Source organism: Rattus rattus, chromosome X (assembly GCF_011064425.1).
Source record: "Rattus rattus isolate New Zealand chromosome X, Rrattus_CSIRO_v1, whole genome shotgun sequence".
NCBI classification, from domain to species: Eukaryota; Metazoa; Chordata; class Mammalia; order Rodentia; family Muridae; genus Rattus; species Rattus rattus.
The window spans coordinates 115,982,315-116,010,216 of record NC_046172.1 but is presented as its reverse complement, the minus strand read 5'-3'; the positions used below and the strand labels follow the sequence as shown (position 1 = coordinate 116,010,216).

At 40.3% G+C, this 27,902-nt stretch overlaps 1 protein-coding gene across 1 annotated transcript; it reads right to left on the bottom strand.

Moving 5' to 3' along the window:
* Positions 1 to 1,415: 1,415 nt before the first annotated feature.
* Fam122b (family with sequence similarity 122B) lies at positions 1,416 to 27,505 on the bottom strand. Its single transcript, XM_032890152.1, is given in 9 exon segments — positions 1,416 to 3,345; positions 11,827 to 11,923; positions 16,899 to 16,960; positions 17,787 to 17,869; positions 18,155 to 18,256; positions 18,505 to 18,559; positions 18,656 to 18,699; positions 23,902 to 23,992; positions 26,546 to 27,505. Coding segments are annotated over 9 exon segments (702 nt in total). The 5' UTR covers positions 26,644 to 27,505; the 3' UTR covers positions 1,416 to 3,275.
* Positions 27,506 to 27,902: the final 397 nt, after the last annotated feature.

The following is a 27,902-nucleotide window of genomic DNA, read 5'->3' as shown; positions in this document are numbered from 1 at the left end:
TTTTTTTACTTTATTTATGAGTACACTGTAGGTGTTTTCAGACCCACCAGAAGGGGGCATCAGATTCCATTACAGATGGGTGTGAGTCACTTTGTGGTTGCTGGGAATTGAACTCAGGATCTCTGGAAGAACAGTTAGTGCTCTTAACCGCTTAGCCATCTCTCCAGCCCCAGAACTCATGATTTTCAATAAACAGACACTCAGTCTGTGCAAGAACATTTAGGTGGTATAATATGCTTGTTGAGGCCTTTGAACAATTATGCCCTGGTGGCAATAGTGATCATTCCTAGTGCCTTACCTAGTTTTCAACATCACTCTCTATTCAAATGAATCAGAGCCTCTTGAAGAAATGGCTGATCTCAGAGGCTAGGATATAGAAAATATGAATCTATGATATCTTGTAATCAACAGCTTAAGAAAAAAACCACACTCGTAAACAGCATCCGGTAAAAGGACACAGAAGGGGCTGGAGAGTCTGCCAAGTGCTTGAGAGAATTTGCTGTTCTTCCAAAGGGCCCACGTTATGTTGCTAGTGCCCTACCTTGGGCAGCTCAACTACCTGTAACTCCAGTTCCAGGGGACCCAATGTTTTCCTTTGGCCTCAGCAGGCACCCATGCACATTCAGTGTATACATACATACACACAAAGGGTGAAGGGCACATATTTAGAAAGAGTGATAAAACAGATGTGGCTCAATATTAAGAACTGGGGGTGAGGTGAACATGGAATATTAAGAACTGGAGGTGAGGTGAACATGGAATATTAAGAACTGGGGGTGAGGTGAACAGTACATGGAATATTAAGAACTGGGGGTGAGGTGAACAGTACATGGAATATTAAGAACTGGGGGTGAGGTGAACAGTACATGGAATATTAAGAACTGGGGGTGAGGTGAACAGTACATGGAATATTAAGAACTGGGGGTGAGGTGAACAGTACATGGAATATTAAGAACTGGGGGTGAGGTGAACAGTACATGGAAAGTCTGGGTGTTCTTGCACTTCTTGTGGACTTAAGAAATTATTTCACAGTGTACTCTTTTAAAAGTAAGTTGTCTATTTCTTTAAAAAGTACTGAAAAAAATCAAGTGTTTATAATGTGAAACATGCATTAAAGTCTTTATTTTTGCCTGTTTATAGAGGCTTATAAAGGTTTTCTTTAAAGATAAACTGAAAGCAAGGAAGAAATTACGTCACCCTGGCCAAAGCCATCTAAATTGTTGAATTCGACAAAATACTCTTGAATTGACAGATCGTGCGGAGAGATTTCTACTCCGCTGGGATAGACAGCTTGAACTTGAGGAGAGCTACCTGTTAGTCGCTGCATGCAGCATAATCTTTTACTCAAAACAGAGAATAAGCCCCTGGGATATGGCAACAGAAAACAATATTAACAAGGAATAAGAGAGGCAGACTTGTATGATTCCATCTTTTTATACACGTATATATACTTTATTAAATTCACAATCTCAGGATATACACTAGGTCAACATTTCACAAAACTTTCTATTATCCCAAAAGCAGTTATCATAAAACAGTGATTTATAAGTCATTCAAGCAAAACCAGTATCTATAGGATTTTATTATGGTTTCATTTTTGTAGTAGTTTTCAAATAGAACCTTAAAATATATGATATAATATGAGAATAGGAAGAAAGAATTTTACTTTGTAACAATAACTACATTTCAAATATTAGACTTTATATAAAAATAAAGGGGTACTGTCAACAAAGCTGCTCTGTGGATTAGCATATTACCATTTTTATTTGTTTCCAAACAATCCCTGCACAAATTTAGCTTTCTAGTCCATTTAAACAATAGAAGACAACAATAACAAAAGGTTAGTTCACAAAGGAAAAAACAAGAGTGTGGCAAAGGAATCTGTAGAAAGAAGTGGTGACTGATGAGTAGGAGAGAGATGAGGGAGGGTAGGGAGCAGAGTGATCAGAATGAACTGGATACGCTTATGGCAAAGAATGAATTTAAAACACTCAGAATCATTAGTAAAGGAGTTGGTCTAAAACAGTAAACTGAATCCTCCTGCCTCTTTCACCTCACCACACCATTGGGACGATTTCAATCTCCTGCTTTTACCATCGAATTTTAAACACACCTTCAGATAGCATCACATTTCAACGATTATTTCTTAACAGGCCTAAATTTGGACTCTAAATTTGAACTGCAAAGTGTCCCTTTAAGTCAAATAAAACAGAAGAAGAGTGAAGGCAGACAAATCTCCTGAAAGAAAAACTCATCTCTTATCATTATGAAGGCAAAAGTCTTTCAATATGGTTCATTAACAGAGTGGATACACCAGTGCTATCAAAGAGACGGTTCTTTAAAATAGCACACAAGTGAGTGATTCTTATAACAGCACGTTTATGTTAGGTTTGGAGGATTCTGAGCTTTTCACAGGCTAAAGTAACATGGGAACTCAAGCCAGTAATAGCTGTTATGACAGTGATTACAATGTAAACATAAGAACAAACCCGATTCTATAATGGAACTGCAGCAAGTTAAGTGATGTTCTGTGATAATTAGAATAGAGGTTTTGCTTCAAGCACACTAATTTCTAGTCTGTAAATACCATCAAACCACCTCCAACGATTTTAGACTTCAAAAGACTTAGGTTTAACATTTTCTGTTTGTTTCTTACATTCACTTAATATCACGATTCTAATGGGTAAATTAAACAAATAGTCCACCCACCAGGTTGAACATTAAAAGAAATCTAACAACATAAACATTGTACTATTACACTGTTACACTATTTCTAGTGTAATACATAATAAATAATGCCACAATAGATCACACTTGGATTTCTTAAATATTTTAGTCAGAGTTTTCTCTTGTAAAAATGACAGAGTATATGTTCGTCACACTGCATATACACTGCTTAGAGCTCAACAAAACTTCTGGAAGCAGAGGGCACAGGAGCACACTGACCTTTTCAGCTCCTCAAAGCTTCCTTAGAGATATCGAACTGACCTCTATAGGGCAACGAGGACAAGAAGAGGGTTCTGACTCTAGCACAATACAAAATCAGAACACCAGGTCACCACATGACAGAACAAACGCAAGGACAATAAGGAATCGGGAACAAAGCAAACAGAATAGCAGTCACATACAGAAAGCTTCCATTTCCACAAGACCCTACGACACATGTCCCCTACATGACGGCAACGTACCCCAAGGCACCTAAGGCCTCATAATACTACCCAAGACACTGACAGCTTCATGGACGCTTGCTTTTGTACAGTGCTTTGTGTAAATAACTATTCGTTCATTTGTAGATGCTCCACACATCTGGTCAAGGCAGGAATTTCTTCTCCTTGATAACACCACCTAGAAATATCAACAATATTTTACATATTCCTTAAGGCACCAGGTTTGGGGAGAGAAATAACAACTGTGGTAGCAATGTCCTAAGAACCTGGGGTGACTAATGCAGGCATACTGTGAGTCTAGTCACATTCTCCACTCTACAATCAGTCTCCACTGCATACATTCCAATAGCAAAGAAGCAATATGGGTGGTGATGGAAGCGACTATGGGTTTCTTCCCCAGGGTGAGAAATGGCAAGGAAGCAGCTCAAACAGGCAAGGGAAACAAAACAATGTCCTTTAAAGCTGATGCAGAAGAAATGAAAATTTGATAGCAATCAAAAAAACAATTTGAATATTACCATGAAATAAAGAGATGGGAAAGTATGTAGTCAACAGAATTTTTATCAATCTCTCAAGCAAGAGAATTTCTGATCAACTCTGTTTTGCCACTGTGAGGGAAATGAACAATTATAGAAAATATGCATTAGTGTTCCCCTTAAATGTTTGAAAGTAGGTGCTCTTTGAGGCACTAGGGAAAAAAGTCATCCAAGCAATCAAAAACGTGTATTTGAGTTTTAGTCATCAAAGGCAAAATGAGGTCAGCCCAAACAGATGTTAGTAAGGTGACTGCTTGCAAAATTGAACTTTAGAGGAGAGATGCCCAGAAATAGGCGCATCATCGGAATGATTGCAATCTGCCAAACTTTAATCCCCACTGTGGATCAAAGTTCAGATTCCTCACTGAATGTTTTATGTGGGAAACAGTTAAAACACTCAATCAGAAATGGGTGAATCACTTTGGTGGAGAGATCATCCATCAAGATGAACGAAGAGCATGGATTGGAGCATGCTACTGGAGACTCTGCGGGAGCGCTGCCTGTAGCCAGTGAGTCTGAGGACAAGCCACTGCTGATACTACTGCCATCCAAAATATCTGAACTGAGGACAAAGCAAAAAGAATTATAAGCGAATGCATGTATCAGGGTCAACATAACATGCAATGACATGATTTCAAGGACACACACATCAGTACAGCATTGGTAACTAAGAAGAAGCATAAAGGCCACAGTGTTGAAATGCATACTGCACTATGTTGAGAGAGCTGTGAAATTCATAAAGCCACAGAAACCCAAAGTGAGACGTGCTGCGCCATCCTGTATTATTTGATTTTCCTTCTGTAGGCACCTGACTGACATATGATAAGTGTTCCTCTGGACGTGCCATGTTTATTATGAAAGGGGTCCTGACTTCTGTCTAAACCATTTTCTCTTCATATTTATCTTCTTACCTTTCAAGAGCCCTAGAGCAAGAAAAACTGCTGTTCTTAATAGTTACTAAGCTATCTGTTCTCAAACTTGCTGAGTGTGCCTTCAGACATAGCACTGCTATTTGTTGAGGAAAGTCTTTCAACTGCCCCCAAACTGACCATTTTGCTTGCCCACACCCAAGAGGCTTCAAGGCACATATTTTGAATGATTTCCCCCTGTAACTACATGCCTTTGCTGTTCTCATTTTATGAATCTGTTCTCCTGTTTCCTTTCAGACCCAAAGATCCTCCTGCTCTCCATAAAAGCCTCCTTTTCTTCCACCTCTCAGTTCCTCTCCAGCTAAGCTTCTGAAATGCTCTCTTCTCACAGTCCCCATCACATCCCTTTAATCTGAACAACTGGCCTCTGGTCTCCTCTTCTCTCTGAAACTGATGCGGACACCAAGGGCCTCCATAAGCCATCCCAGGAATATGCTTCCCACCCAGCCCAGAGGCTCACTGTTCCCACAAATCAACCTTGTCCCACCTTAAAAACCTGGTTTCTTTATACTTTTCATGGAAATGAAAGCCTTTGCCTGACATCGAGCTGCCTTTCTTGCTTCGATTCCCAGAGCTCTATGCTCTGCATTTGCCTTGAATTTACTCACTCACTTATTCTAATATTTACTAAGTGCCCGCCAAGTGTAGAAGTTAGGTAGATTTACAGGATAGTAGAGGAGACAGAGATTTAAGTATTCAAGTTCATATGAAAATAATTACACTTTGTGACATGAGTAATACACAGAAAAAAAGATTCAGGGAGTATAAGAATCTGATCTGATCTAATGTGGAGTAACAGTGAAAGGATTCTCCAAGGTGAGATCTGTGTTCTCATGTGAAAGGTGAGTAGGCATTAAGTCGGGAAGGGTTAGGAAGAAGCAAGGATAGTTCTGGAATTAAAAGCAGGCAAGTACAGAGGCAGGATAGAGTCAAGAGAACATAGTGCGAGCCAAACTGAAGGAGTAGTCCGGCAGTTTAAGTTTACACAGACTTTTTTATTTTTTGAAATGGAAGAAAAACATAGAATCAGAGAAGGAATTATGACTCAAGGCAATATGGGTTCTAGTCTGCCACTAACTCCTTGGCCAAAGCCCATTTTGTTCTAATGGGGGGATTGAAATGTTACGTCTTTGATATTATTTGTGTAAGTTTCCAAGTTGATTTCTTTCCATTGTAAAGAAGCTTACAGTACACTTGTAAGTCTCTGGCCTACACTGTCCTTCTGAAAGACGACCTTTCTCTCCTGTCTTTCTACTCATGCTTTGTGGATGTCATCTCTTTCTTTCATGATTTTACCTGCAGTGCTAAGCATGGGGCCTAGGCCCTCATACATGCTGGGCGAGCATGTTATCAGTGGAGCTATAGCACAGTCCCCTCTGCCATCTCTTTCTGTTGCCTGGGGGTTGTTTTTAGGTGGAGACAGATTACAAATAGGTTTTGGAAGACTAAAATTAAAAAATGGAAATAGTCTACTTCACATTGCTCCTACACTACGTGCATAGCTGTCAAATGCATCATTAATAATACCACTTTTAAGGAAGAAGTCTGGAAAACTAAGTTGGCACTGATATTTGCTAAACTACATGGCCAAATGGTCCAAAAATATGAATTATTCAACAAATGAAAAAAGTCACACAGATAATCCAAGACACTGGAAAATCAAAAGGACCTTTCTATTTGCCTTTGGAACATATGTGGATTTTCCCCTGCAGCTTTCTGCCTAGACTAATATTAAAATGAATTGACTTTCCTAAGGCACATATTGGCCAAGCAGCACAAGGGCATGCTCTATGCCATTTGGCAGGAAGAAAAAGACTTAGATTAAAATTTGGCCACCAGTTAATCTGAAGATAGAGAAAGAATTCCTTATTGCACACAGCAGGATGACAACAAGCCTAGGATTAGAAGATTTTATGTACCAAGACCTGGTAGCTTAGGTGACTCCTGTATTCATTCCAAAACAAAATAAGACTATGCAGTGAAATGGTTTTTCTTAATATTGTTGATTACTTTACGAAAAAAAAAAAAACTAGAAAAAAAAAAACCCTGAACATTTGAAAATGTCTTCTTCACCTCTACACCTGAAAGTGTCTACTTTTTCTCACTGTTGGAAAAGTGGCATAGCTACACTTTGTCTCCACGATAATTTAGCTTCAAAACATAGTAAAGATTAAAGTAGATGTTGCTACTGAACTAAGACTGGGCTTCTGTTCTAGTTAACCTGGCAGAACAATATATGGTCATAGAAGCTGAGGCTGCAGGCATATCACCCACCTCAGGTCATTACTTAGGTCCATGTAGAGCAGGGCTTGTGCAACTATGTGAAGATAAATTGTATGGCTCGCCACCACATCTTATACCATAGCTTCTAAAAGCAACAGAGCCTGGCCAATTTGAGGTTTTATTTTCTTCCACCACCTCTGATGAGACTGCTAATGGCAATGAACCTTACTTTCACTAGGGGCCCAAAGCTAATCAATCATAGGAAAGGAAAGATAATTCAGACTAGACATAGGACTCTCTGAATTGAAAGTGAACTAATTCATTCCAGCCAGGATGGGTGTGGTGAGATGGTTCAGTGGGTAGAGGCACTTGCTGCCAAACTTGAGGACCTGAGTTCAAAGGACAGAACAACTCCTGATCTCCACATTTACATGCCCCCACATAAAAAATAAATGATAAATAAATAAATGTAGAAAACCATCTAGTCATGGTGACACATGTCTGCAATCCCAGCATTTCAGAGGCATAGGTAGGACCACCAGGAGCTCAAGGTCATCATCCTTGGCTACATAGTGAGTTTAAGGCTAGCTTGGATAAAGAGTAAAATTCTACTCCAAAAAATTAAAAAAATAATAATGATATAGAGTGTGAGAGCTCATGCCTGTAGGCACAGAACCGGAGGAGGCCAGGGCAGGGAAATTGAAGTTCAAGACTAGACTGGGCACACACTAATTTTCAGACCAGCCTGAGCTATGTAATGAGAAAACTCAAACTATGGGCATAACTCAGAATGTTAAAATTAACCATCACATTAAACACTGATGCACAGGGCACAAAACTTAAGATTTTTTTCCTCTTATAGGCAAAACAGGGTACCACTTAATCTTTACCACAGGCCGGGTAGCCTGAAAATGCCTTAGTTTGCTCTGCAGTTCTACAGACACATACAGTCTTATTCCCAGTTCAATAAGGAACAAATGGGGAATCTTATTATGAAAAACAAAATAAAACAAAGTCCCATACAAGGCATATTCTGAATTATGCTCAAACTCTTGATGTTCACAAATACTAAATGTAAAAAGGTATAATGCTAGCTTTGTAGTAGCAATGTTCCCTGCACTTTGTTGACAGTGACTTTGGGATTTTGTACTTTTAGGGGGGGAAATGAGCTAAAAATTGTTCCCAAATGGACACAAAGCCTAAATGGGTTTACATCCAAAGTTCTAATTTAATTTATACTTCAAAGATGTCAGATTTTAAAGATTATTAAGTAGCACATAAACTTTAAAGACTGTAAAATATATCTTTTCCTTCTCTTTGTGGTATGGGACAGGGAATAAAGAAAAGTTTAAAAAGATGAGATCATATCTGCTAGTTATCAGATTTTGAGATACTCTCTAAAAGATAGTAGAAGAATGAGTCCTTACTTATCAAGTATACTGCCACATTTAGCAGCAGAAATAAGGACACAGGTGGTTCTTATCTCTGGACCTTTTTCTAAGAATATGGATATCCGATTTTGACCAATTGAACTGCATTAAGAGACAGATGTTTCTGACAATGCAGAATCCAGATTCAATATTAAGAGTAACTCCCACAAAATCTCCTCACTGTAGACATAAACGTCAGCATCCTTAGTATTTAAGGTGCCCCACAGATCTTAACACAATTTTAAGCTTTAAGATGATTTGAGACTCCACGAATTTAACTAAAAACATTCCTTGAAAGCTAATTAAGTGCTTTTGCAAGGCTTGTGTATGTATTTGTATGTGTAGTGCATTCATGTGTGTGCACATGAATATTCATGTCTATCACTGCTCGTGTAGAGACCAGAGGCCAGAGAATGCTGGATGCAGGGTGGTCTGCTTTATCACTGTGCCTTATCCCTGGAGTTCCCAGTTTCTTGGCTATGCTGGCTAATCAGTAAGCACCAGTGATGCATCTGCTTCTTCCTCTCCCCCAAGCACTGAAGTTATAGTTGTGTGTGGCCATGCCTGGCTTTTATGTAGGTGTCACAGATGCATGCGCGCGCGCGTGTGTGTGTGTGTGTGTGTGTGTGTGTGTGTGTGTGTGTGTGTGTGTGTGTGTGTGTGTGTGTGATGTATGCATGTGTGTGCACAGAGGAAGCCATTGGGTGTCATGCTTTCACAGCAAGTGTTCTGACCCACTGAGCCATCTTTCTAGTCATTGGTTTTGTTTGGGGGAGGGAGTCTCCATGTAACCCCTGGCTGAAACTGCTAGGCTCTAAGATCCTTTCAACTTAGTTTCCTGAGTATCCAGGGCTATAGACATGCGCCACTAGACATGGCTAGCACCTGACAACTTACTTTTTGTGAACTGTGAAAAGTAAGTTTCTGTATTAGTCAGTGCTGAGCCAGGCTTCCACAGTCTATAAATTTTCATGAATTAGGCAGATATCTTTGAGGTGATACTTTTTTCTGTTTTGCTTTTGTTTTGTTTTTGAAATGAGGCAATCATGTTCGAGGCTGGTCTGGAACTCACCATGTAGCTGATGCCACTCATTCACTTTAAGTTTCATTTAACATTAATGTCCATGTCTCCAGGACTTGCACAGCTACTACAGGTTTACTCATGGTTTACAACAACAGCACTGCCATAGCCAGCTAAGGCTGCTTAGAACATGAGTGGCCGCACAAGGAGTGAGAACCGCAAATAAATACTGTGACTTTCCCTTTTCTTTCTTGTTTCATTTTGGTTTGAATTTTGGTATTGTTGTGGATCAAACTCAGGGCTGCAAGCATGCTAGAGAAGTGTTCTATTATTGGGCTATGCATTCCTGTTTTTCTTTCATATGATACAGACTTACTATATAGCTGAGGCTATCCTGTTTCACTAAGTAGCTTAGGCTGGCCTCCAACATGGCAGCATGCCTCAGCCTGCACTGTGCTAGGATTACAGGCCTGTGCTACCACAACCAGCTCCCTAGCCTTGCTTTCTAATTTGCATGAACTTCTTTTGCTGTTTTGTGGCAATGTAAAAAAAAAGACATAGAAAAATAAATATATATAAATCTCACCATGCATTATTTTGCCATGCTGGAGAGAGAATGCAGAGCCTTATAGAAGCGAAACACGCATTCTCCCACTGAGTTACACTCGCTCCTCATTATCTTTGTTTTCTGCTTGGCAGAATGCTGTGAACTTTTCCCTCATTGGATCACTTGATAAACAAGTGGATCTGCAAATCTCTTTATAGTCATGTGCCTATGCTTGCACTTTACCATAACAGCCGCATGCAGTCTGCAGCAGGTCAGGTATACAGTTTCATCCACTAGTCCTCCTGAGCAGTTTCAGGAATTGCTCTTTGCAAGCTCTCCATATCTGAGAAGACACTCTGCACCAAAATTAGCACACTGAGCTACCAAGGACACATGGAGACGGTGGAAGATACAAATAGGAATGATCTAGAAGGCATTCCAACAGTACCAGTCAGCAAGTCTCTTTAACGGTAATGAGCTAGGACTTGCTCACCTACAAGTACAAGTTATCTTAAATAAAATAATACACGTGCAATTTAGGAAGAAGGAATTGTCAGCCCTTAGATGAGTGAGTGGCTTTTATACCTTTTCCATTTGGAGAGTACCATTCTATTTTTAAAGTGAGTGCTCCCATGAGTTTTTAAAAAAGGATTCTCATCTTTAAAACCCAGGGAACAGAAAGTCCTAAAAGGTGTTACACAATTGTATATAGAATATGGATACTCAGCAAGGTAACTAGGATATCCTGAAAGATTACAAAACATTACCTAGGAACTGCTACTATGCCTTCCTCCCAGATGTCTGTCGGCTTCCAATTGCTCAACTTCAAGAATAGGAAAAGAAGTCAATTCTCTCATAAAACACCGAAAACCCTTACATTACAGACCTAAACTAGAAGAAGACTATTTAGTCATGTGACCTGAACCATAAGAATAAGTAACTGTTACTAACAAACCTCACATTTAAGCTGGGGTTGATGGGACATGCCCATGGTCCCAGTACTCAGGAGGCTAAAGCAGGAGGGCTATAAGTTCTGGACCAGCCTTGATTACAGTGAGCTTGAGGCGAGCCTGGGTTATAAAGTAAGACTATGTTTTGCAATGTAAAGAGAAACTGCAATCTTAATGAGCATTCTGATTGACTACTATAAATTTCCTAAAAAGATGTTACCACATTAGATCACGTTACTTAGCAAATACCACAGGCACAATGTTTTGATATGAAATGTCCCGAACCAGCTCATGTGTTGAATGCTTGATTGCTTGGGCACTGGCACTATTTTGGGTGGCAGAAACTTTAGGAGGGGGAACCTATTTGGAGCAGGGAATCTACTGGGGGCATGAACATGAAAGTAATACCCTGTCCCTCATCTCTTCCTTCCTGGCTTTTATGAGGGCAGTGGCCCCTGCCAGATGTTCCTACTCATGATGACCTGTGTCACCACAGCCTCACAATCAAGCGAGTCCGACGACATCAGACTGAAACCTCGAAAACCATGAGCTGAAATAAATCTTTCCTCCACTGTTTACACCAAGGGCTCTGTCACAGTGATCCAAAGGTCAACTGATACATGTAGTGAAGATGTAGCCATCTCTTATAAGTCAACAGCATGGAGCATGAAATGCAAGGAAAGCAGTGATGATCAGTACATTTTCTCCACAGGAACCCAGAGATTCTTTCTCAGACCAGTTGGTTGATAATACTATATACCACACCACCCCATCGTTGAGAAAGGCTCACCTAACAGAAGCTAGGAACAAAATTAAAGGTGGAAAAAAAAGGATACATACACTTCCAAAGTAGTACTTGGGACTTTCAGAGGACCTGGTCATTCAAAAATCACTTACACCTCCGTGGAGACTCCCCCTATGTGAGCATGGATTATATTTTACATTATCTCAATATTCTTTCAATGTGGTTCTTTTTAAATGTGAGTCATACCCTAATAGGTTTGTTTTTAATTTCATTTTTACCATGAACTGAAATCAGACAATTGTGTAGCATCTGTAGACAGCATGTTGGTGGCTCCTTGGAACGGTCTCTTAGGCTGGCTTTCTATCTCCATTTCCCCTACAACAAAACAAACAATTTTACACACACAGGACTGGTGCTAACTGACAGCAATATTTGCTTAGTCAAATGAGACTACTTTTAGATATTATGTAAAAAGCTCCCGTGACTGCCAGGTGCCTAGAGTTCCAGACACTAAGGCAGAAAGATCGAGAGTTCAAACCTGGGCTACATGGCTACTTCCAGGTCAGCTTGCTCCATATAAAATCACCTCTCAAACCATACCCCCCCAACAGTGACTTTTCCATGTGCTTTAACATAAAAGAAATATACTTCTAGATACTTTGGCCAAATATTAATAACTTTTTATGCATTCTGCACAGCATGTTTTATGCACACACTTTAATAAAAGAAAACAATGATTTTATCAGACAACTTAAATAAAAACTAACCAATGGTAGAAATAAAGTATGAATTCCCAAACAGTTAAAATGTACAGCGAATATTTTATGACTAGCAAAGAAGATTTATTTTATATCCTTTAATATCTTAACATTTCTTGAGATAGCAACAAAGTGTATTTTCTGATAGGTAGAAAATGGAATGTTGAGTTGGAAGATATACTAAAACATAGAAATAGAGTTGAAAGTACAGCTTTGAGAAGGCAATGGCAGTAATTCGGATCACACATTTGCAACTATGCTGGTTTACTCAATCCCAGAGGTTTTCACAGAACCAGTAACCACAAAGCGCAGCATCCACAGTAAGAGCACCTAACACTTGGCTGCTAACTACTGAGTGCTGTTTGCCAATTCTCCCTGCCCCACGCTGTTTTTATTTCAAATGTGAACATTTTAAAAATTTGATGCTGTTTATATGAGCTTAAAAAGAGAATAGAAAATACAATTTAAGATAAATGTGAATATGTGTGCAATCCAGCATTTGGGAGGTAGAGGTAGGAATATAACACCAAGTTTGAGAGCAACTGGGCTACCCAGGAAGTCACTGTAGCATGCACTACAGAGTAAAACCCTGTCTCCAAAGAAGCAAAGAAGCAAGCGAAAATTATCAAATCTGTCTACACTTCAGCAGAACCATGGAGCCGGACTGAAAACTATATGAACTACTTATGACAGAAAAAGATCCAACAAGAACACATGTAGCCTTTATTTTCCCCTATTATGAATGAAATCATATTATTTTTCTTCTGGAGCTACTGTGAAAATTATTAAAGTTCATAAAAGCTATGTTTCTTCACTTGCTTTGTTCAGTGCTTCAATATGCAGCTTTGAAAATACAGGGTCTTAAGCTCCAGCAAAGAATCCCTCCACCTACTGGTAAATACTGGAATAGCTACTAAACAAACACTCATTCCATTAACTTTCTGGACAGATTTGACTTTAATAATAACAACAATAGATTTAGCTTAAAGTGTACTTTCACCTAATACTCCTGAGAATATTCCTAAGGTTATAAATAATTGCTTGCAAGATTAAATAAAGGAACTTTTATTCGCTAAATACAATTATTGTCACTATCAGGATGTACTTTCCAAAGCACATCATCTTTAATATTTTTTGAGACTTTCATGTATGTATAAAATTAAAATGATCATATTTACCCCGAACTCCTCTCTCCTACTCTCCTTAAGTCTTTTACCCATGCCCCCATTCCAATTTCATATCTTCCTTATTTTTTATAACCTATTAAGTCTAGTTGGTATTTTTATATATGTATGAGTTTGAGGCTGTCTACTGGAATATGGGCAGTTTACTCCACTACAGAGTGGTCCTCTTGCCTCTGACTTCCAAATATATGCAACAACATGCTGGGTATATCCTCCCTATACCCTGCCCCTGGGCCTTTGTGTCTTCCCAACCCTCTTTCTTTCATAAACATGTTTTCATGTATCCATCCTAGGCTGGTTTTGAACTTCCCAGTTAGCAGAGAATGACCTCGGCTTCCTGATCCCCTGCTTCTACCCACCAAGTGCTGTCATTACGGGCATGCACCAACGAGCTGCTTATGCCACAATAGAGAGGAAACTCCAGTTTTCATAATGCTGTATCCGCTACCAATTATACTATGCCCTCAGTCCTATTTGATTTTTTGAGACTGAACCTCATGAGGCTGTGATGACCTTGAATAAATCACTAGGAAGAAGAGGAATAATCTTGAACTCTTAGTCCTCCTGTCTCCACTACCCACATGCTATGATTACACAGTTGTATGGTGCCATAATTCTAAGTTGTCTTAAATACAATACTTCTGAATGTGTGGTGTGTGCTAGGACTAGAAATACTTCACCAAAGCCACATTCCTAGAATTACTTTATTGCTCCTGAAGGTGATCTGAATTGCTTATTTTTGAGGATTTGTAAAGCAGATTTGTTGAGTTTTATATGTGTGAGTGTTTAACCTCCAAATCTGCATGTGCACTAAAAGTGTGCCTGGGGCCTGCAGAGAGTACAAGGTACAAGGGAAAGTATCAGATCCTCTGGAACTAAACTGAATCCAGGTCTTTCAAGGGCAGTAGTTATCCCAGCCACTGAGCCATCTCTTTAGCCTGCCCTTCCCCCTGTTTGGTTTCTTGACACAGTTTCACTGTGTCCAGATTGGTCTGGAACTCACAATGCCCAGGATAGCCCAAGCCCTAGCAATCCTATTGTCTTAGTCTTCCAAGTGCAGGATTCCAGGCATAAATCTCCACACTAAGCTGAACTGCTTTTTTAAAACATTAAAGATTTATTTTGATTATTTTTAACTGTGCATGTTGTCTGCATTCTTGTTGGTGCGTGCATGAGCGGAGGAGGCTTTGGAGGCCAGTGGTATCAGATCCCCCCTGGATCTGAGGTTACAAGTGGCTGTGATCCACCTAACATGGGTGCTGGATACAGAACTCAGGCCCTTTGCAAAAGCAGTGTGCTTCCTTAACCACTGAACCATCTGTTCAGACCCAGAATTACTTTTTTTTCCTTAAGGCAATTGTTAAAAATCTTCTTTAAAATGTCATCTGCTTATACTTGTAGCTTTAAGAGTTTTCCTCTAGCAATTCCAGTATTTCAGGTTTTATATTACAGTCTGTGATTTATTTTGTATTGCTTTTTTGTGCAGGATGAAAGATATGGATCTAGTTTCATTCTTCTGTATATAGATGTCCAGTTTTCCCAGTACCATGTGCTAAAGAGGCTGCTTTTTTTCTCCAATGTATGTTTGGGACACCTTTAAAAAATTAGGTAGATGGGGGCCAGAGAGATGCTCTGTGGTTAAGATTATTTGCAGCAGTAGCAAAGGACCAGGGTTCGGTCCCCAGTACCCAGTGGTAGCTGGCAGCCATCTGTTCAAACTCCAATCCCAGAGGATCCAATACCCTCTCCATTCTCCACAGGCACTTCATGCATGTGATGCACATGTATGCAGGCAAAACACTTCCACATAAAACTTTTAAAAAACGTTTAAAATTATATAAATAACTAATAGTAAAAATAGTAATTAATTAATAGTAAAATAGTAAAAAATATGTAACTGTGGGTATGTGAGACCTGGAGATCCCAGATTCAATCTTTATACGTGTACATTTATTTTTTTAAAAAAGATTTATTTATTTATTTTATGTATGCGAGTACAGTGTAGCTGTCCTCAGACACACACCAGAAGAGGGCATTGGACCCCAGCACAGATGGTTGTGGGCCACCACGTGGTTGCTGGGATTTGAACTCGGGACCTCTGGAAAGGCACTCGTGCTCTTAACTGCTGAGCCATCTCTCAGCTCCACATGTGTATTTATGTGTGAGTGTGGATGTGGGTATAGAATATGAGACTAGAATAGGTCTAAGAAGAAAAGGAGGTCTTCAGTGGAGAGGAAAAAGGAAGATCAAAGATACAAATAAGCAAAGCACTAGGAGAGGGGAAGAAAGGGGTGAGGTCAGGAGGGGAGGATCCATGTTACTAAGTTTCTGTAAAACACATAAAGAAACCCATTGTGCTGATCCAAAAAAGAAAAAGAAAACTAGATGGATGTGATTAGCACCTACCTAGAATCACAGTTTGGAGGTAGAAGCAAAATGACCAAGAGTTTCGAGGCCAGTCTTGGTTATTAAGTATGTTCATTGCCAGCCAGAGTGACATTAAGATTATGTATCAAAACCAAACCAAAGCAAACCACTAATAACAAAAAGCAAAATAAAATAGTGCCTGGCACTTCTAATCATACAGTCAAATTGCCAGGAATAATGACTAAACCAGTATCAAATATCTCAGCCATGTTTAAAGAAACAGATGCTATCAAGGGCCTTACATAACCATCTAACACTACTGCTGACTGAGAAAACTTTAGTGCTTTGTGGTTCAAAATAAGCTATCGACACAGCACCGACATACGTAAAAAACTTAAGAGACGTGACTAGTTGGAAACTTTATTTTGCTGACGCGTACTTTGCTGATGGGGAAGTGAATCCCACCTGAGCGAATTCCATGTCTACAGATCTATTTGCTATGCCAGGGTAGATTTCTGCACACAAGTCTAATTGTGCATCTCTTGGATTCAGATCACCGAAAAGCAATTATTTTTGGAATATATTGATAAATATATATATCATATATTTTATTGGAATATATATTATATATTGAATATAAGAATCTGATTCCTATGTGAATTATAAAAATATAGACAGCATAAAATGGTTAATTTATATAACTTAGAACCCATAGAGCATGTTGAAAATATTTAACATTTCTTTGGGAAAAAAAGTAATTCTGTGAATTCATTTCAGACTAGAATTCTAGTTTCTAATACAAGCTTGGCTCAATTCAATGGCAGAAGCGTGATAGATCCTCCCCCCCCAATATTGCTAAGGTAAATGTATACAGACTTAGTAAGGTGTGCAGTGTCAGGATCTGGTGCATATACAAATACCTCTATTACCACACCTACTTTACCTTTTACCCGGTGGGTGGGAAGCACATTTAGGATCTTCTCTTGTAGTAGTTTTAAAGTACATAATATATATAATACATCAACCACAGTTACCACATACCTTTTCTCTTAAGAGGACCAAGAACGCTGGGCCTAATGCACCTGACTGGGCTCTGACTCCTCCTGCTTTGACAAATAAACAAACAGGATGATATGAAGTGCTTCCAAGATGAAAAGCAAACAGCATCATAGCTCACATAAGTAACATGGACAGTCAGAGACGGAAATACAAAGTGCTTTTATTGTGGGGCGATTTGAATTGGCAAGTGGCGATACGAAAAGACATGGCATTTTAAAGCCATTTAAAAAATTCTGTAAGACAAAATACACACAATTGCTCAAAAAAGTGTCTTATTAAAAATTTATTTGCATTTTGATTTATAATCTTTTATCTTTAAAATGGGTGCTAGTATGTAAGTGTGTGGATGAGTGTGTGTGTTTATGTGTATGTGCATTTTCTGATCAATATTCTTGCTTCAAGCCTCAGTATCACAATCAATTCATCAATCAGCATTAAGTCTCAAGCACAGACTCTTGTAAAATGTTAATGCCTCAATATAAGTGGTGAAATTTTTGTTCATTATGAAGTTCTAACAATTTTGATGTCTATCTGAAAAATTCCATAATGAAATTAATTGGAGGGAGCTTGCGCATGTTCAAGTTCACATACTTGTGTGGTAAAGCTATTGCAGGTCAGAGGAAAATGTTCCTCACTCTCCACCTTATTTCTAGGAGATAAGGTCTCTCACTAAATCTGTAGCTAGGCTAAGCATCCAGCAACCTGAGCTATCATCCAGATTCAACCCCTCTAACTGCTGGGGCTACAAGTGTGAGTGGCCTTTCCTATGGGCTCTACAGTCTAATTTCAGATCCTCGTGTTGGCAGAACAAGTGCTTTACCCACTGAGCCATCTTTCTAGTCTTCGCATTTAACATTCAAATTCACATACCTTGAAAAATGTCTTGGATTAGGAACAGAACTTGGTGGCACCTCACTGCTGCCCACAAACATTTGCAAGGATGGCGACGTGCACTGTTAGAGAAAGTACACGCACTGTTACTACAGCCACAGCACTTCTGTTCTCCAAAGGGGCTTTGCTTTTGTTCTGTTGTTTTTCAAAAGGTTCTTTTGAAATATGACAGAAGCAGCATAGCTATGCAAGTGCTTCACACATATGACATTTTTTCAATTTACTGACACAGTTTTTCATTGCTTCTTCAAGTCTGTGGAGACTTGAAGTGAGTTGAATTGTATATGTGTATTAGAATAAACAGCTTGCTGTGAAGAAGACAGTTAATATCTTGTCAACAACCGTACCTTTCCAAATCCTCTGGTTGGGGAAGGCGCTGGAGAAACTGGAGTGAAGTCAATTCTCTTTGGAGAATATAATTTCTCTGACTTGTCAAAATCACTATCGCTCTGTAAACATAAAGCATTAGCCTCGTTCAGCATATCACAGATCTGAGGAACCACTCCAGTAGCATGCCTAGATTCTGAAGAGTACAAATGGACGCAGTCAAACATTCTGCCGATTAAGCAGAGATCAAAACCAAGAATCACTCAGGAAGCAGGAGGAACATCAGTCTAAGAAAGAATCGAGCAAGTCAGGTGAACAACACAAAGCTTTCTGGAAAATGACAACACAGGCCCACAGCGGGACACTTTACCAGGCTTAAGCTTTCGTCCCATGAGTGGCTTATCTGCATTCCTCCTTGTGGTTCCCTAAAAAAAAAAAAAAGTTAAACATAAAAAATAAACGAACTGGAGCTTACAAACAAGCCACATTAGGGGCTAGGCCCCACCTTTCTAACCACTAACCTTTAATTTGCAGTTTCTCTGTTCATCAAATCCAGGCCTTCTTCCTAGAAGGATAAGCATATGTGCTAAATCATACCATTCGCCCATGGGTGTATCATTCCAATAGACCTGAAATAATCCCAGGATCAAAACTACCATCCTTAGATCCGCGGCCGCGCTGGGACAGGATTTGGAGTGTTTAGAGCTAACTGGAGCTGCATCTTTGATGATTTGTGAGATTTTAGCCTTCAATTTAAGACTGAGCTAGTAAGTTAAAATGACCCTTCAGATTTGATGCAGTCTGATACTAAGAAGAGGATTAGGTAATGGTGGCAGCAACTGGGAAGGAAATGTAAACATTTACTACTTCTATAACACAAAGCATCAGTTACCATAGTGTGCAACCTCTTCCTACATAATTCTTCATATTCTTAGAAACTTAGCTCTTCGAACCCCTAAACATTAATACACTAGAGGCAATGCATGCAGTCTTTAGAAAGTACACCAGGTGTCCAACCTCAAGGCACCATCTGTCGCTAGACAGGCACTGACTTTAGCACTTTTCCCAAATGACTGGAAAGCTGTGTAAATCTAAGGGAAACAAGTCTGCACCTTGGAAGTATTCATTATTCTACTAATGTAAAATAAGAAGCTATGTGAAATGGGAAAGAAAACAGTGCCAATGCTATCAATTTTTATTACTGATGCACTAATGAGTAAAGATAGGCTAACAGACCCAATGTAATAGTTTCTATATGATTAATGTTCTCCAAAATACTTTAAAATGGCAAGAAGGACATTTTGCTTCCATGCTATAAATCATATCTAAGGTTTTGAGTTCTAATGCTATCACTGTGAGTCATAATAGTTAAAGAGAGAGCAGCTTTAGGAAAGTTTGCCCTGCATGCACGCTGCTCTATGTTCAATGGAAAAGGCAAGGTTAACCTTCAAAATAACTGCAGCTTTTGCTTACACCATCATTTCTTCTCTTCTAGACAGGGTTCCATCCATGTAGCCCAGGCTGGCTTTGAACTCACTGTTTAGCTGGGGGTGATCTTACACTTCTGATTCTCTAGTCTCCACCTCTTGAATATCTGGGGTGTGGAGGGCTGGGGATAAATAAGCCCAGGGCTTTTTAAATGCCAGGCAAGGGCTCTAGCAATGGCCTCAAGTCCCCGGTTTAACATCACAAATCTGAAATGATTTGGAAGCCAAATTATGTTCCTTCAAAATAATCACCATCTTGTCACAGAATGTAAGATATAATTCAAGCCAGTGGATCTTACAAGATTGTAACAGTTGTAATGTAAATAATTAGTATTTTCTCCTAAGAAACGCAAATGAACTTGTAAGAGTATAAAATCAAACAAGACAATTATTCTGCTTAAAAAGCTTTATGCTATTACAACTTAAAAAACAATTATAATGTAGCAAGTGGTATAACAATGGGCTTTTTAAGCAACAGCTAATTCAAGTAAAATTATCCACTGAGACATGATTTTACCTTAAAAGATATACTCCCATTACTCACCCCTTTTGTATTTTTCTCTCCTAGTTTTGAAACAAGAAAAATTTTACAAGTAAAATCTTTTGTAATGTTTTGTTGGTGGTGACAGGTTATTTTTTTGTTGTTATTTTTTGCATTATGAAAGCAACACAAGCTTACCACTGAACTTTTAATGAGTTCATTGAAAAATTATAAACTACCAGGTAAGGACACAAAACAGGGTTGCTCTAACAGGCTGATGATAGTCTGAGGTGAGAAAGCACACATATGTGTGTCAGTTTGAGAACTAAAGATTGCCAAAAGGTAGTGAAATCATCTGCAGAGCCAAAATGTAGAGGAAGTCAGAATTTCAATGCAACATTGATAAAATATACAACTTCTCAATATTAGACAAGTCTACAAAATGGCTCAGAAACAGAGAGATAGGAACAGAACTATATTTAGAACCAGAAACAAGAATAATTTAAGAGCTGAATTTTTTTCTAATAGCTTTAGGGAGATGCTGGCTAACGGTGTTAAAGAAAGCAAAGAGCTCAAGTGGGATAAGAATGAGCCCCCTGACACTGACACTTAAGTGGGCATTAGTGACATTTTCAAGGACAGCCCTTAATGGAGTTGTGGAGAAGCAGCAAGATTACCAACTAGAAATTAGAAGACAAGGAGCTAGATACAGTCAAGGCTAGATTATTCTTTGACAAAGATCAGAGAAGGGAAAGGAGAGACAGATTTATGTGAAAGAAAGCCACTGTCTCATATAATATGTGTGAGGAGAAGGTGGGAGCCAAAGATTTGGCAAGGAGGAAACTGAGGGTTTAAGACAGGCGACAACAGCTCTGCAGAGTGGCAGGAGCATCAAAACCAAACCAAAGCAAACCAACCAAACCCCAAACTGTACTATCAGGGAGAAGCTTCATATGTGAACACAAAGGTGTTTTAAGGACAAGAAAAGTAGTATTATAAAAGACAGGTGTTACGCAGGAGAAGCAGCTCAGCAGTGACGAGCCTCCGCTCTGGCACAGGACCTGGCTTCAATTACCCACATGACACCTCATGACTGCCTGTAACTCCAATTCCAGAGGATCCAACACCCTTTTTGGCCCCCATGAGTGCACTCTGTGTACATATATTCATGCAGGCTCACACACACACACTACGAAATAATTTTAAAAAACTAAAAGGTGTCTGTTTTATCTGTGAAATCAGAAGTGTCTTTGGCTGGAAGTGAACAATGGTAAAGCAGGAAGCTGGCAGAGACTAAACAACAACAGATTTGGAGAACAGTGCAGAGGCACTGGGAACTTAGCCCCTGAGAGAGTTAAACTACCCATCCTTTCAGCTTCTCTCCGTGTACTCAAGGCAATACCACTCCCTCCCTGGTCACAGTGGAACAGAATTTCAGTCAGCTGGAGTCCTCCTTCTCCTAGAATTGTTATTTTAAAAAAGTTGTAAGAGTGTAAGGCTGCTTAAGCAGAATAATTGTCTTATTTGGTTTTATACCATTACACATTCATTTGTGTTTCTTATGGAAAATAGTAATTATTTACATTATGACTGCTACAATCCTGTAAAATCCATCGGTTTGAATTATATCTTACATTTTGTGACAGGACTATGATTATTTTGAAGGAATGTGATTTGGACTCCAAATCAACTGCTAGCAAGTATTGGCAGACTTTTAACCCAAATGTATCCCTTCTGATTTGCTGCCTCTAACAGAGCACTGAGAGGAAGCTTACTATAACTGGGTATAAATGTTCGATGGTTCATATATAGCTAATTGATTGGCAAATTCTGGAGGTCCTGCCTCTGCTTGTCTTTTTAGCATCTCAGCTCTTCCATTTCATTTGCCAGCATTTTACTCTTTGCTTGTTACTATGGGACACGGGTGAGCACATTAAGATTTATACGGTATGCTGTAATATTAGTATAGAGTGTCATTAATATCATGATGGTGCAGGAACGTGTACAAAGGAGATAGAAGGATTAAACTAGGTTTCAAAGAAGCAGAAATGCTAGAAAGGAGGAGGACGAGGTTGATGGGTAGCATAAGGACCAGTGAATTACCAGGGCCCTTTAGAAAATGAGGCACCCGAGCAAAGGATGGGAAGTGATGACAGATGAGCCTACCCAGAGCGGATAAGCATCTTCACCTCTTAGAAAAGAGCTAAGTGAAGTGGAGAGAGGCAAATTGCTTTTTCCTGGTTTTGCTATGCTTTTTTTTTTTCATTGTGAGCACAGCTGTATAAATACATAAGAACATTTTTCATATATCCAACAAAAATAAGTACTTATATTTTCAAGTATCGTCAGGGAAGTAGGTGAAGCAAATCAAACCTTTAGATAGCTAACATCCCCTTTTAGTATTTTTAGCCAGTTCAGTGGAAATCTTCCCAAAATGTGTAATAGTGTTCCCTTTCTCAAACAGGTTACAGCAATCAGAATGGCACTGGAAGATCTTTATTCCAGGGCCAGCTCTGCTGCGTACTACTGTGTGAGCCTAAGCAAGTCACTTATGTCATTTGAGTCAGTTGCTACAGCTTCTAATTGGGGAAAAAAATACCTTTTGCCTTGTCTCTCCTCTGCTTCATGGAGACTGTTACATGAACTAAATGAGTGAAAGTACTTTGTAACATGTAAAATACCATCGAAGTGTAGATGTTAGTAGAAATTAAGAAAAGGTTAATGACCAGAGATCCTTAAGAACATGACCATATGTTGGGGATTTAGCTCAGTGGTAGAGCGCTTGCCTAGCAAGCGTAAGGCCCTTGGTTCGGTCCCCAGCTCCGGAAAAAAAAAAAAAACAAACAAAAAAAAAACAAAGAACATGACCATATGCTTCTATACTGGTGACACCCTTGGGACTATCAACAGGCTCCCAGCCCTTGTGCCAAACCACAAACTTATTGTGAGGAGGGAAAAAAATCCTTTCTGCTTTCTGTTTCTCCCTCTCCTCTCTTGCTAGCAAGTATTAGCAGACCTTTAACCCAAATGAACCCCTTCTGATTTGCTGCCTCTAACACACCACTGAGTTGGAAGCTTATTATAATTGTGTATAAATTTTAGATGATTCAGAGGTCAGAGAGGCTGTCCTATAAATAAATGGATGAACCTTTGTGCACAGACTATGGAAATCTAGTTCAGCCATTTAGAGGTCTGTGTGCTTACTTCTCAGATGTCTAAAGCTGCCGGCTGAGTGAGCTCTGCATGTGAAGTGCTACTATATAAAAACCTCTTCATAATTTCCCCAGTGCAGCTATCTAATCCAGTGACTCCCAACAGCTCTGGCTACAGAGAAAATACACACTCACCCACTCTTCTGGGAATATAAACACATATTTTACAGGGGTCTTTATTTTAGACAACCAGTGTTATCTGACAGATGTGTGTCAGAAACATTCAGCCACAATTTGATTTTTTTTTTTTTTACATCCTAGGACAAATAAAGACCACTGTGCTCAGCTATATTTGGAGGTTACTCCTGATTTACCTCACAACTGTGACGCAAGTAGAAATAAATAACAATGAATAATTTTTTTTACAAATACAAAGCCCTAGAGCAATGAAAGCAATTTTAAACCCTCTCCCTCTCCTCCCCGCTCTCTCTCTCTGTACCAAAAGCTGAATGGCCCTGGCAAAACTAGTAAGCAAGATGTGTAAATTAAGTCTTTTTTAAAAAAAAACAATTGTACCCAGCACATAATTTCCCAGAAAGAGCTATATTTGAGAGTATTTTCCAGTGTAAATCACCCCACATACTTACTTTGACACTTACCAAGCTATGATGGCTCATAACTGTCGCACTGTTCCTCCCAGGTCTACGTGGATATGGCTCAAAAACCTGGGAAAGGTCACTGCAAAGGAAAAATATAAAATAAAAGGATTAGCATCTTCTAAAGGAAGCTATCGTTCAACTGAACTCAACACCCTCTAGTCTGTATTTAACAATGGAATCTTCAATGGCTCCTCATTTCCTACCGACGAGGAACTCCTTACCTTCCACTTGGCCGAGCCAGGCTGGTATGCTGCAGATTCAGTTTTTGCTAGATACTTATCTCCTCAGTGGTTGGGGGACAGCTCTGAGAGGTATAGGGCGGAGCTCTAGACTGGTTCATTCCAGCTGCTTCAGGTCAGAACTACACCCCCAAACCAGTTCCTGTTAGATGTGAACAGCTCGTCTCTTTACCCCAGAGAACCATGAGGATTACTTATTGCTCCACATGGCCTACCAACTGAGAAGAGCTGGGGAGTTCTTAAGACTGAAGTCTGACCAACATGTCTGCCCTAAGCACTGGAAATACTGTTCTACCTCGGACTCCCGATGTCCAAGTGAATAGATGGAACTGAAGAGGTTTGCATTTTTTCTTTCTATTCATGTTTCCCTCTGACCTCACATGCTGTCCTTCTTACTATCATCTGTGAAAATCCTTTCTCTCACTCCACACCTACCCTAAGAGCCTTACGTCCATGAAAGCATAGCACAAATTTCTCTTTATTCTTATTCTACAAACGTAATGCAACCATTGCCCATTTTGAACTCAGAGAAACTGGGAGATGGTAAGCTTCATAAGACGGCTCCTGGCTTTTCAAAGATGTGTCATCCGGGCTTGTTTTTGAACTCCTGGGCTCAGGTGTACACCATCACAGTCGGGTAAACATTCTTTTTAATTTTGTCTTCAGGACTAGAGATGGAATCAAGAACCTTATATATCCCCATCTAAAGCTCTACCTCGAGCTATGCCACCAGTACGATACACATGTCTGTATGTTCCTGTGGATGAAGCCATGGCTTTACACATGCTAAGCAGACAAGCACTACCAAACGGCTACATTCTGAGCTCACCTTCTATTAAAAAAAGGGAATCCCAGCATAACAACAAAAGTAGAAAGGGGATAAAAGGAAAGAAATTGAAAATAAGTGTAAATGCATATTAAGTTACTCGGGAGAGGCGCTTTATTCATCTTCGTATAATATCACTAAGTGTCTAGCAGTCTGTTCTGCCCATGATAAGAATTCAAGAATTTTCAAAATTGAGCTGTGCTGGGCTCTAAGAGATCATTGGCAATACCCATTTCAGCTATTCTCATTTTAAAAAGAGAAAACAGACATGAAAAGGTTAAATAACTCACCCATTAGCACAGCTAGTTGGTGACAATTGAGACCAGGCCTGGTCTCTTCTCCTCTTGTCTGTCACATCATGCTATCTTCCAAGTAATTACTTAAATTGTGGTTCACAAAACAGTGGGCTTTTCCTCAATTGTCTAAATGCAGGTCAGTGGGACAGCCCAAGGCCTTAGCAATTGCTTGCTTACCAGACTTTCACAAGACAAGGAGAGGGAAGGTGGGGTAGCAATGAGACAAAGGACACAGTTTCCCCTTGTATATCCCAGAATCCCTTGATAATGCCAAGGATAACATTAGAAATGTAACTATCACTTCATCATTCCCCCAGTTTCAAAATTGTACTTAAATCTAGAAAGAAAGTGCTTGCCTCTCTGTTAAATACAGATGTTATAATCAGTTCAATTGAAGGCAAAGCATTATGAAGTCTTCAACTGTGCTTGAAGAAAGGTTTGGGGCTAATATTACTTCCATCCTCTGTTCTGTCCTGAAGTAATGTCCTCTCTGTGGGGCCTCAAAATTTACCTCAAATGAATTGTCTACTTACAAAGGGGAATTGAGAGTTTCCTTTAGGTAAGCCAACTAGCCTTCACAATCTCAAGCTTTTACTTTAAACTCCTTGGTGTTTGTTCACACGAAAAGACAACATCCTGTCAGTAAAATTAAAGGAGTGATTGTTCCCATTATTTTCTCAAACCTGTGTTTTACTGACTTAAGCTATAAACCTTCTCCCTCTCTTTTTTCTTTTGATCCATTGCAATGCATTTCAGTCAGCTTCAAAAACTATAAACACTGTAACAAATCCAAATCACTTAATAGGATATGACCACACCATGTAATCCCAAGTTATTAGATAAACTGTGATTTCTTAAAGCAAACCTCTGTTAATGCCAGGGTTCCTAAACTCAGCTTAGAAACAGCACCTCTTAGAGACAGGCATCAAGTTACAAGCCTAATTCAGGGGATTCAGCTTGACTTGCCCTGATGGAAATAAGCCAGAGCAAGCAACCTGTCAGCAGACCCAGAAGGTTTCTACATGCGCTCTCTTTTAGAACTGCACAACACAGCCCCCAGGTACAGGGAGGGCCCCTTTCTCAGACATGGCCAGAGTGTGAGGTCAAACTTTCCCTCCATCCAGGGAACCAAGTCACTATGAAGAAAATAAGACCTCGACTCTTCAGTTTGGAGTCAAGATGAACTCGAACTAGCACTTTCGGGAAGGAAGACTTCTTGCCCAGGGACAAACCTCTGAACCCCACACTCCGTCCTCCCCAATCCAGCTCACCTGAGCACATGGATCAGGGGAGCACTGTTGGACCGTCTCAGGGTGCCCCCCTCAGATGTGTCAGCCTCAAAATCCAGCTCCATTTTCTCCTGAGCCATTCGGAGACTTGCTAGCCAGCACAGCCGGCAGTGCTCTCAGCTCCTGGTGCTTTGCTATGGACTCACTGCAGGACTGAGCTGCTGGGGACTGGCAGCTGGGGGCGGGGGCTAATGGGCGGAGGCTTGGGCGCGAGGGCGGAGAAAAGTAGGAGAGGAGGATGCAGATGAGGAAGGATGTGGGGGGCGGGCGGAGGAGGATGTAGAGCTGGTGTTGCGAGGGTGACAGGATGAAAAAGAGGAGGGAGGAGAGACAAAGGTGGGAGAAGGAAAAAGAGGCACAGGGGTTGATAAAGGATAACTGGAAATGCAGGGCATAATGGAAGAGGATAAAAGTGGGAAAGGAGGACAAGGGCCAGGGTAAAGGGGCACAGGGATGGAAAAGGAAGAGGAAGGGGAATGTGGAGAGGAAAGCACAGAAAAAAAAAGAAAGAGGAGGAAACTAGGTAGCAGCAGAACTCATGCTGTCATTTTTCCCGCCTAGGACCGCAAGCGCGGCTCGGCTACATTTATAGTCGCTGCCTTTGCAGCGCTAGCAACGAGGACTTGACAGCTGGCCAGGCGGCCTCGGCTGCTCCACCTCCACATGCTCGGGGTCTCTGTCCAGTCCGCCATGCTCTGGGCCCCGGTCCCCGGGGCCCCTCAGCGCAGGGATGGCGCTTTTCACCCCCTGGTCTCTGCCCGCCTTCAGGAATTAGAAGAGGGATCGGCCCTCTGCGCCACCGAGGCTCTGCTTCTCTCTCTTATTGGCTCTAATGACCCGTGGGACCCTCTGGAGCTCAAATTGATTTCTATAACCTGCCGCCTCTTTTTGCCTCCCACGCTTCAGAAATGGGAGCCTCCGAGGGGCCAGCTCTTCCGCATCTTGTCGCTCATTGGGCATTGCGCATGCGCCTTACAGCTGCTCCAATGGGCCTGCGGCCAACGCGCAGGCGTAGTAGCCTCTCTCCGCAAACTGCCTTCAAAGGGGAGGGGCGTATCTAGGGGGGCCCAAAATCTTCCTGCGTGGCATTGGTCCGGGAACCCTGGCGCCCTATTTCGAAAAGAGCCAATAGTTTGGAGACTGAAGCTTCAGTTTTAAGTAGTTTGGACTAATAGTCAAGTAAAAGCGATTTTCACGTTATTTCACTCCAAATTTGTACTCTGACCTTTGTGATCCACAGTCTTTAAAAAAAAAACTTATGTGAAAGTCTGTGTGAGTATGTGCGTGTGCGTGCATGCGTGCATTCCCATGGCGGTCAGAGAGGTCGTTGGATTGCCTG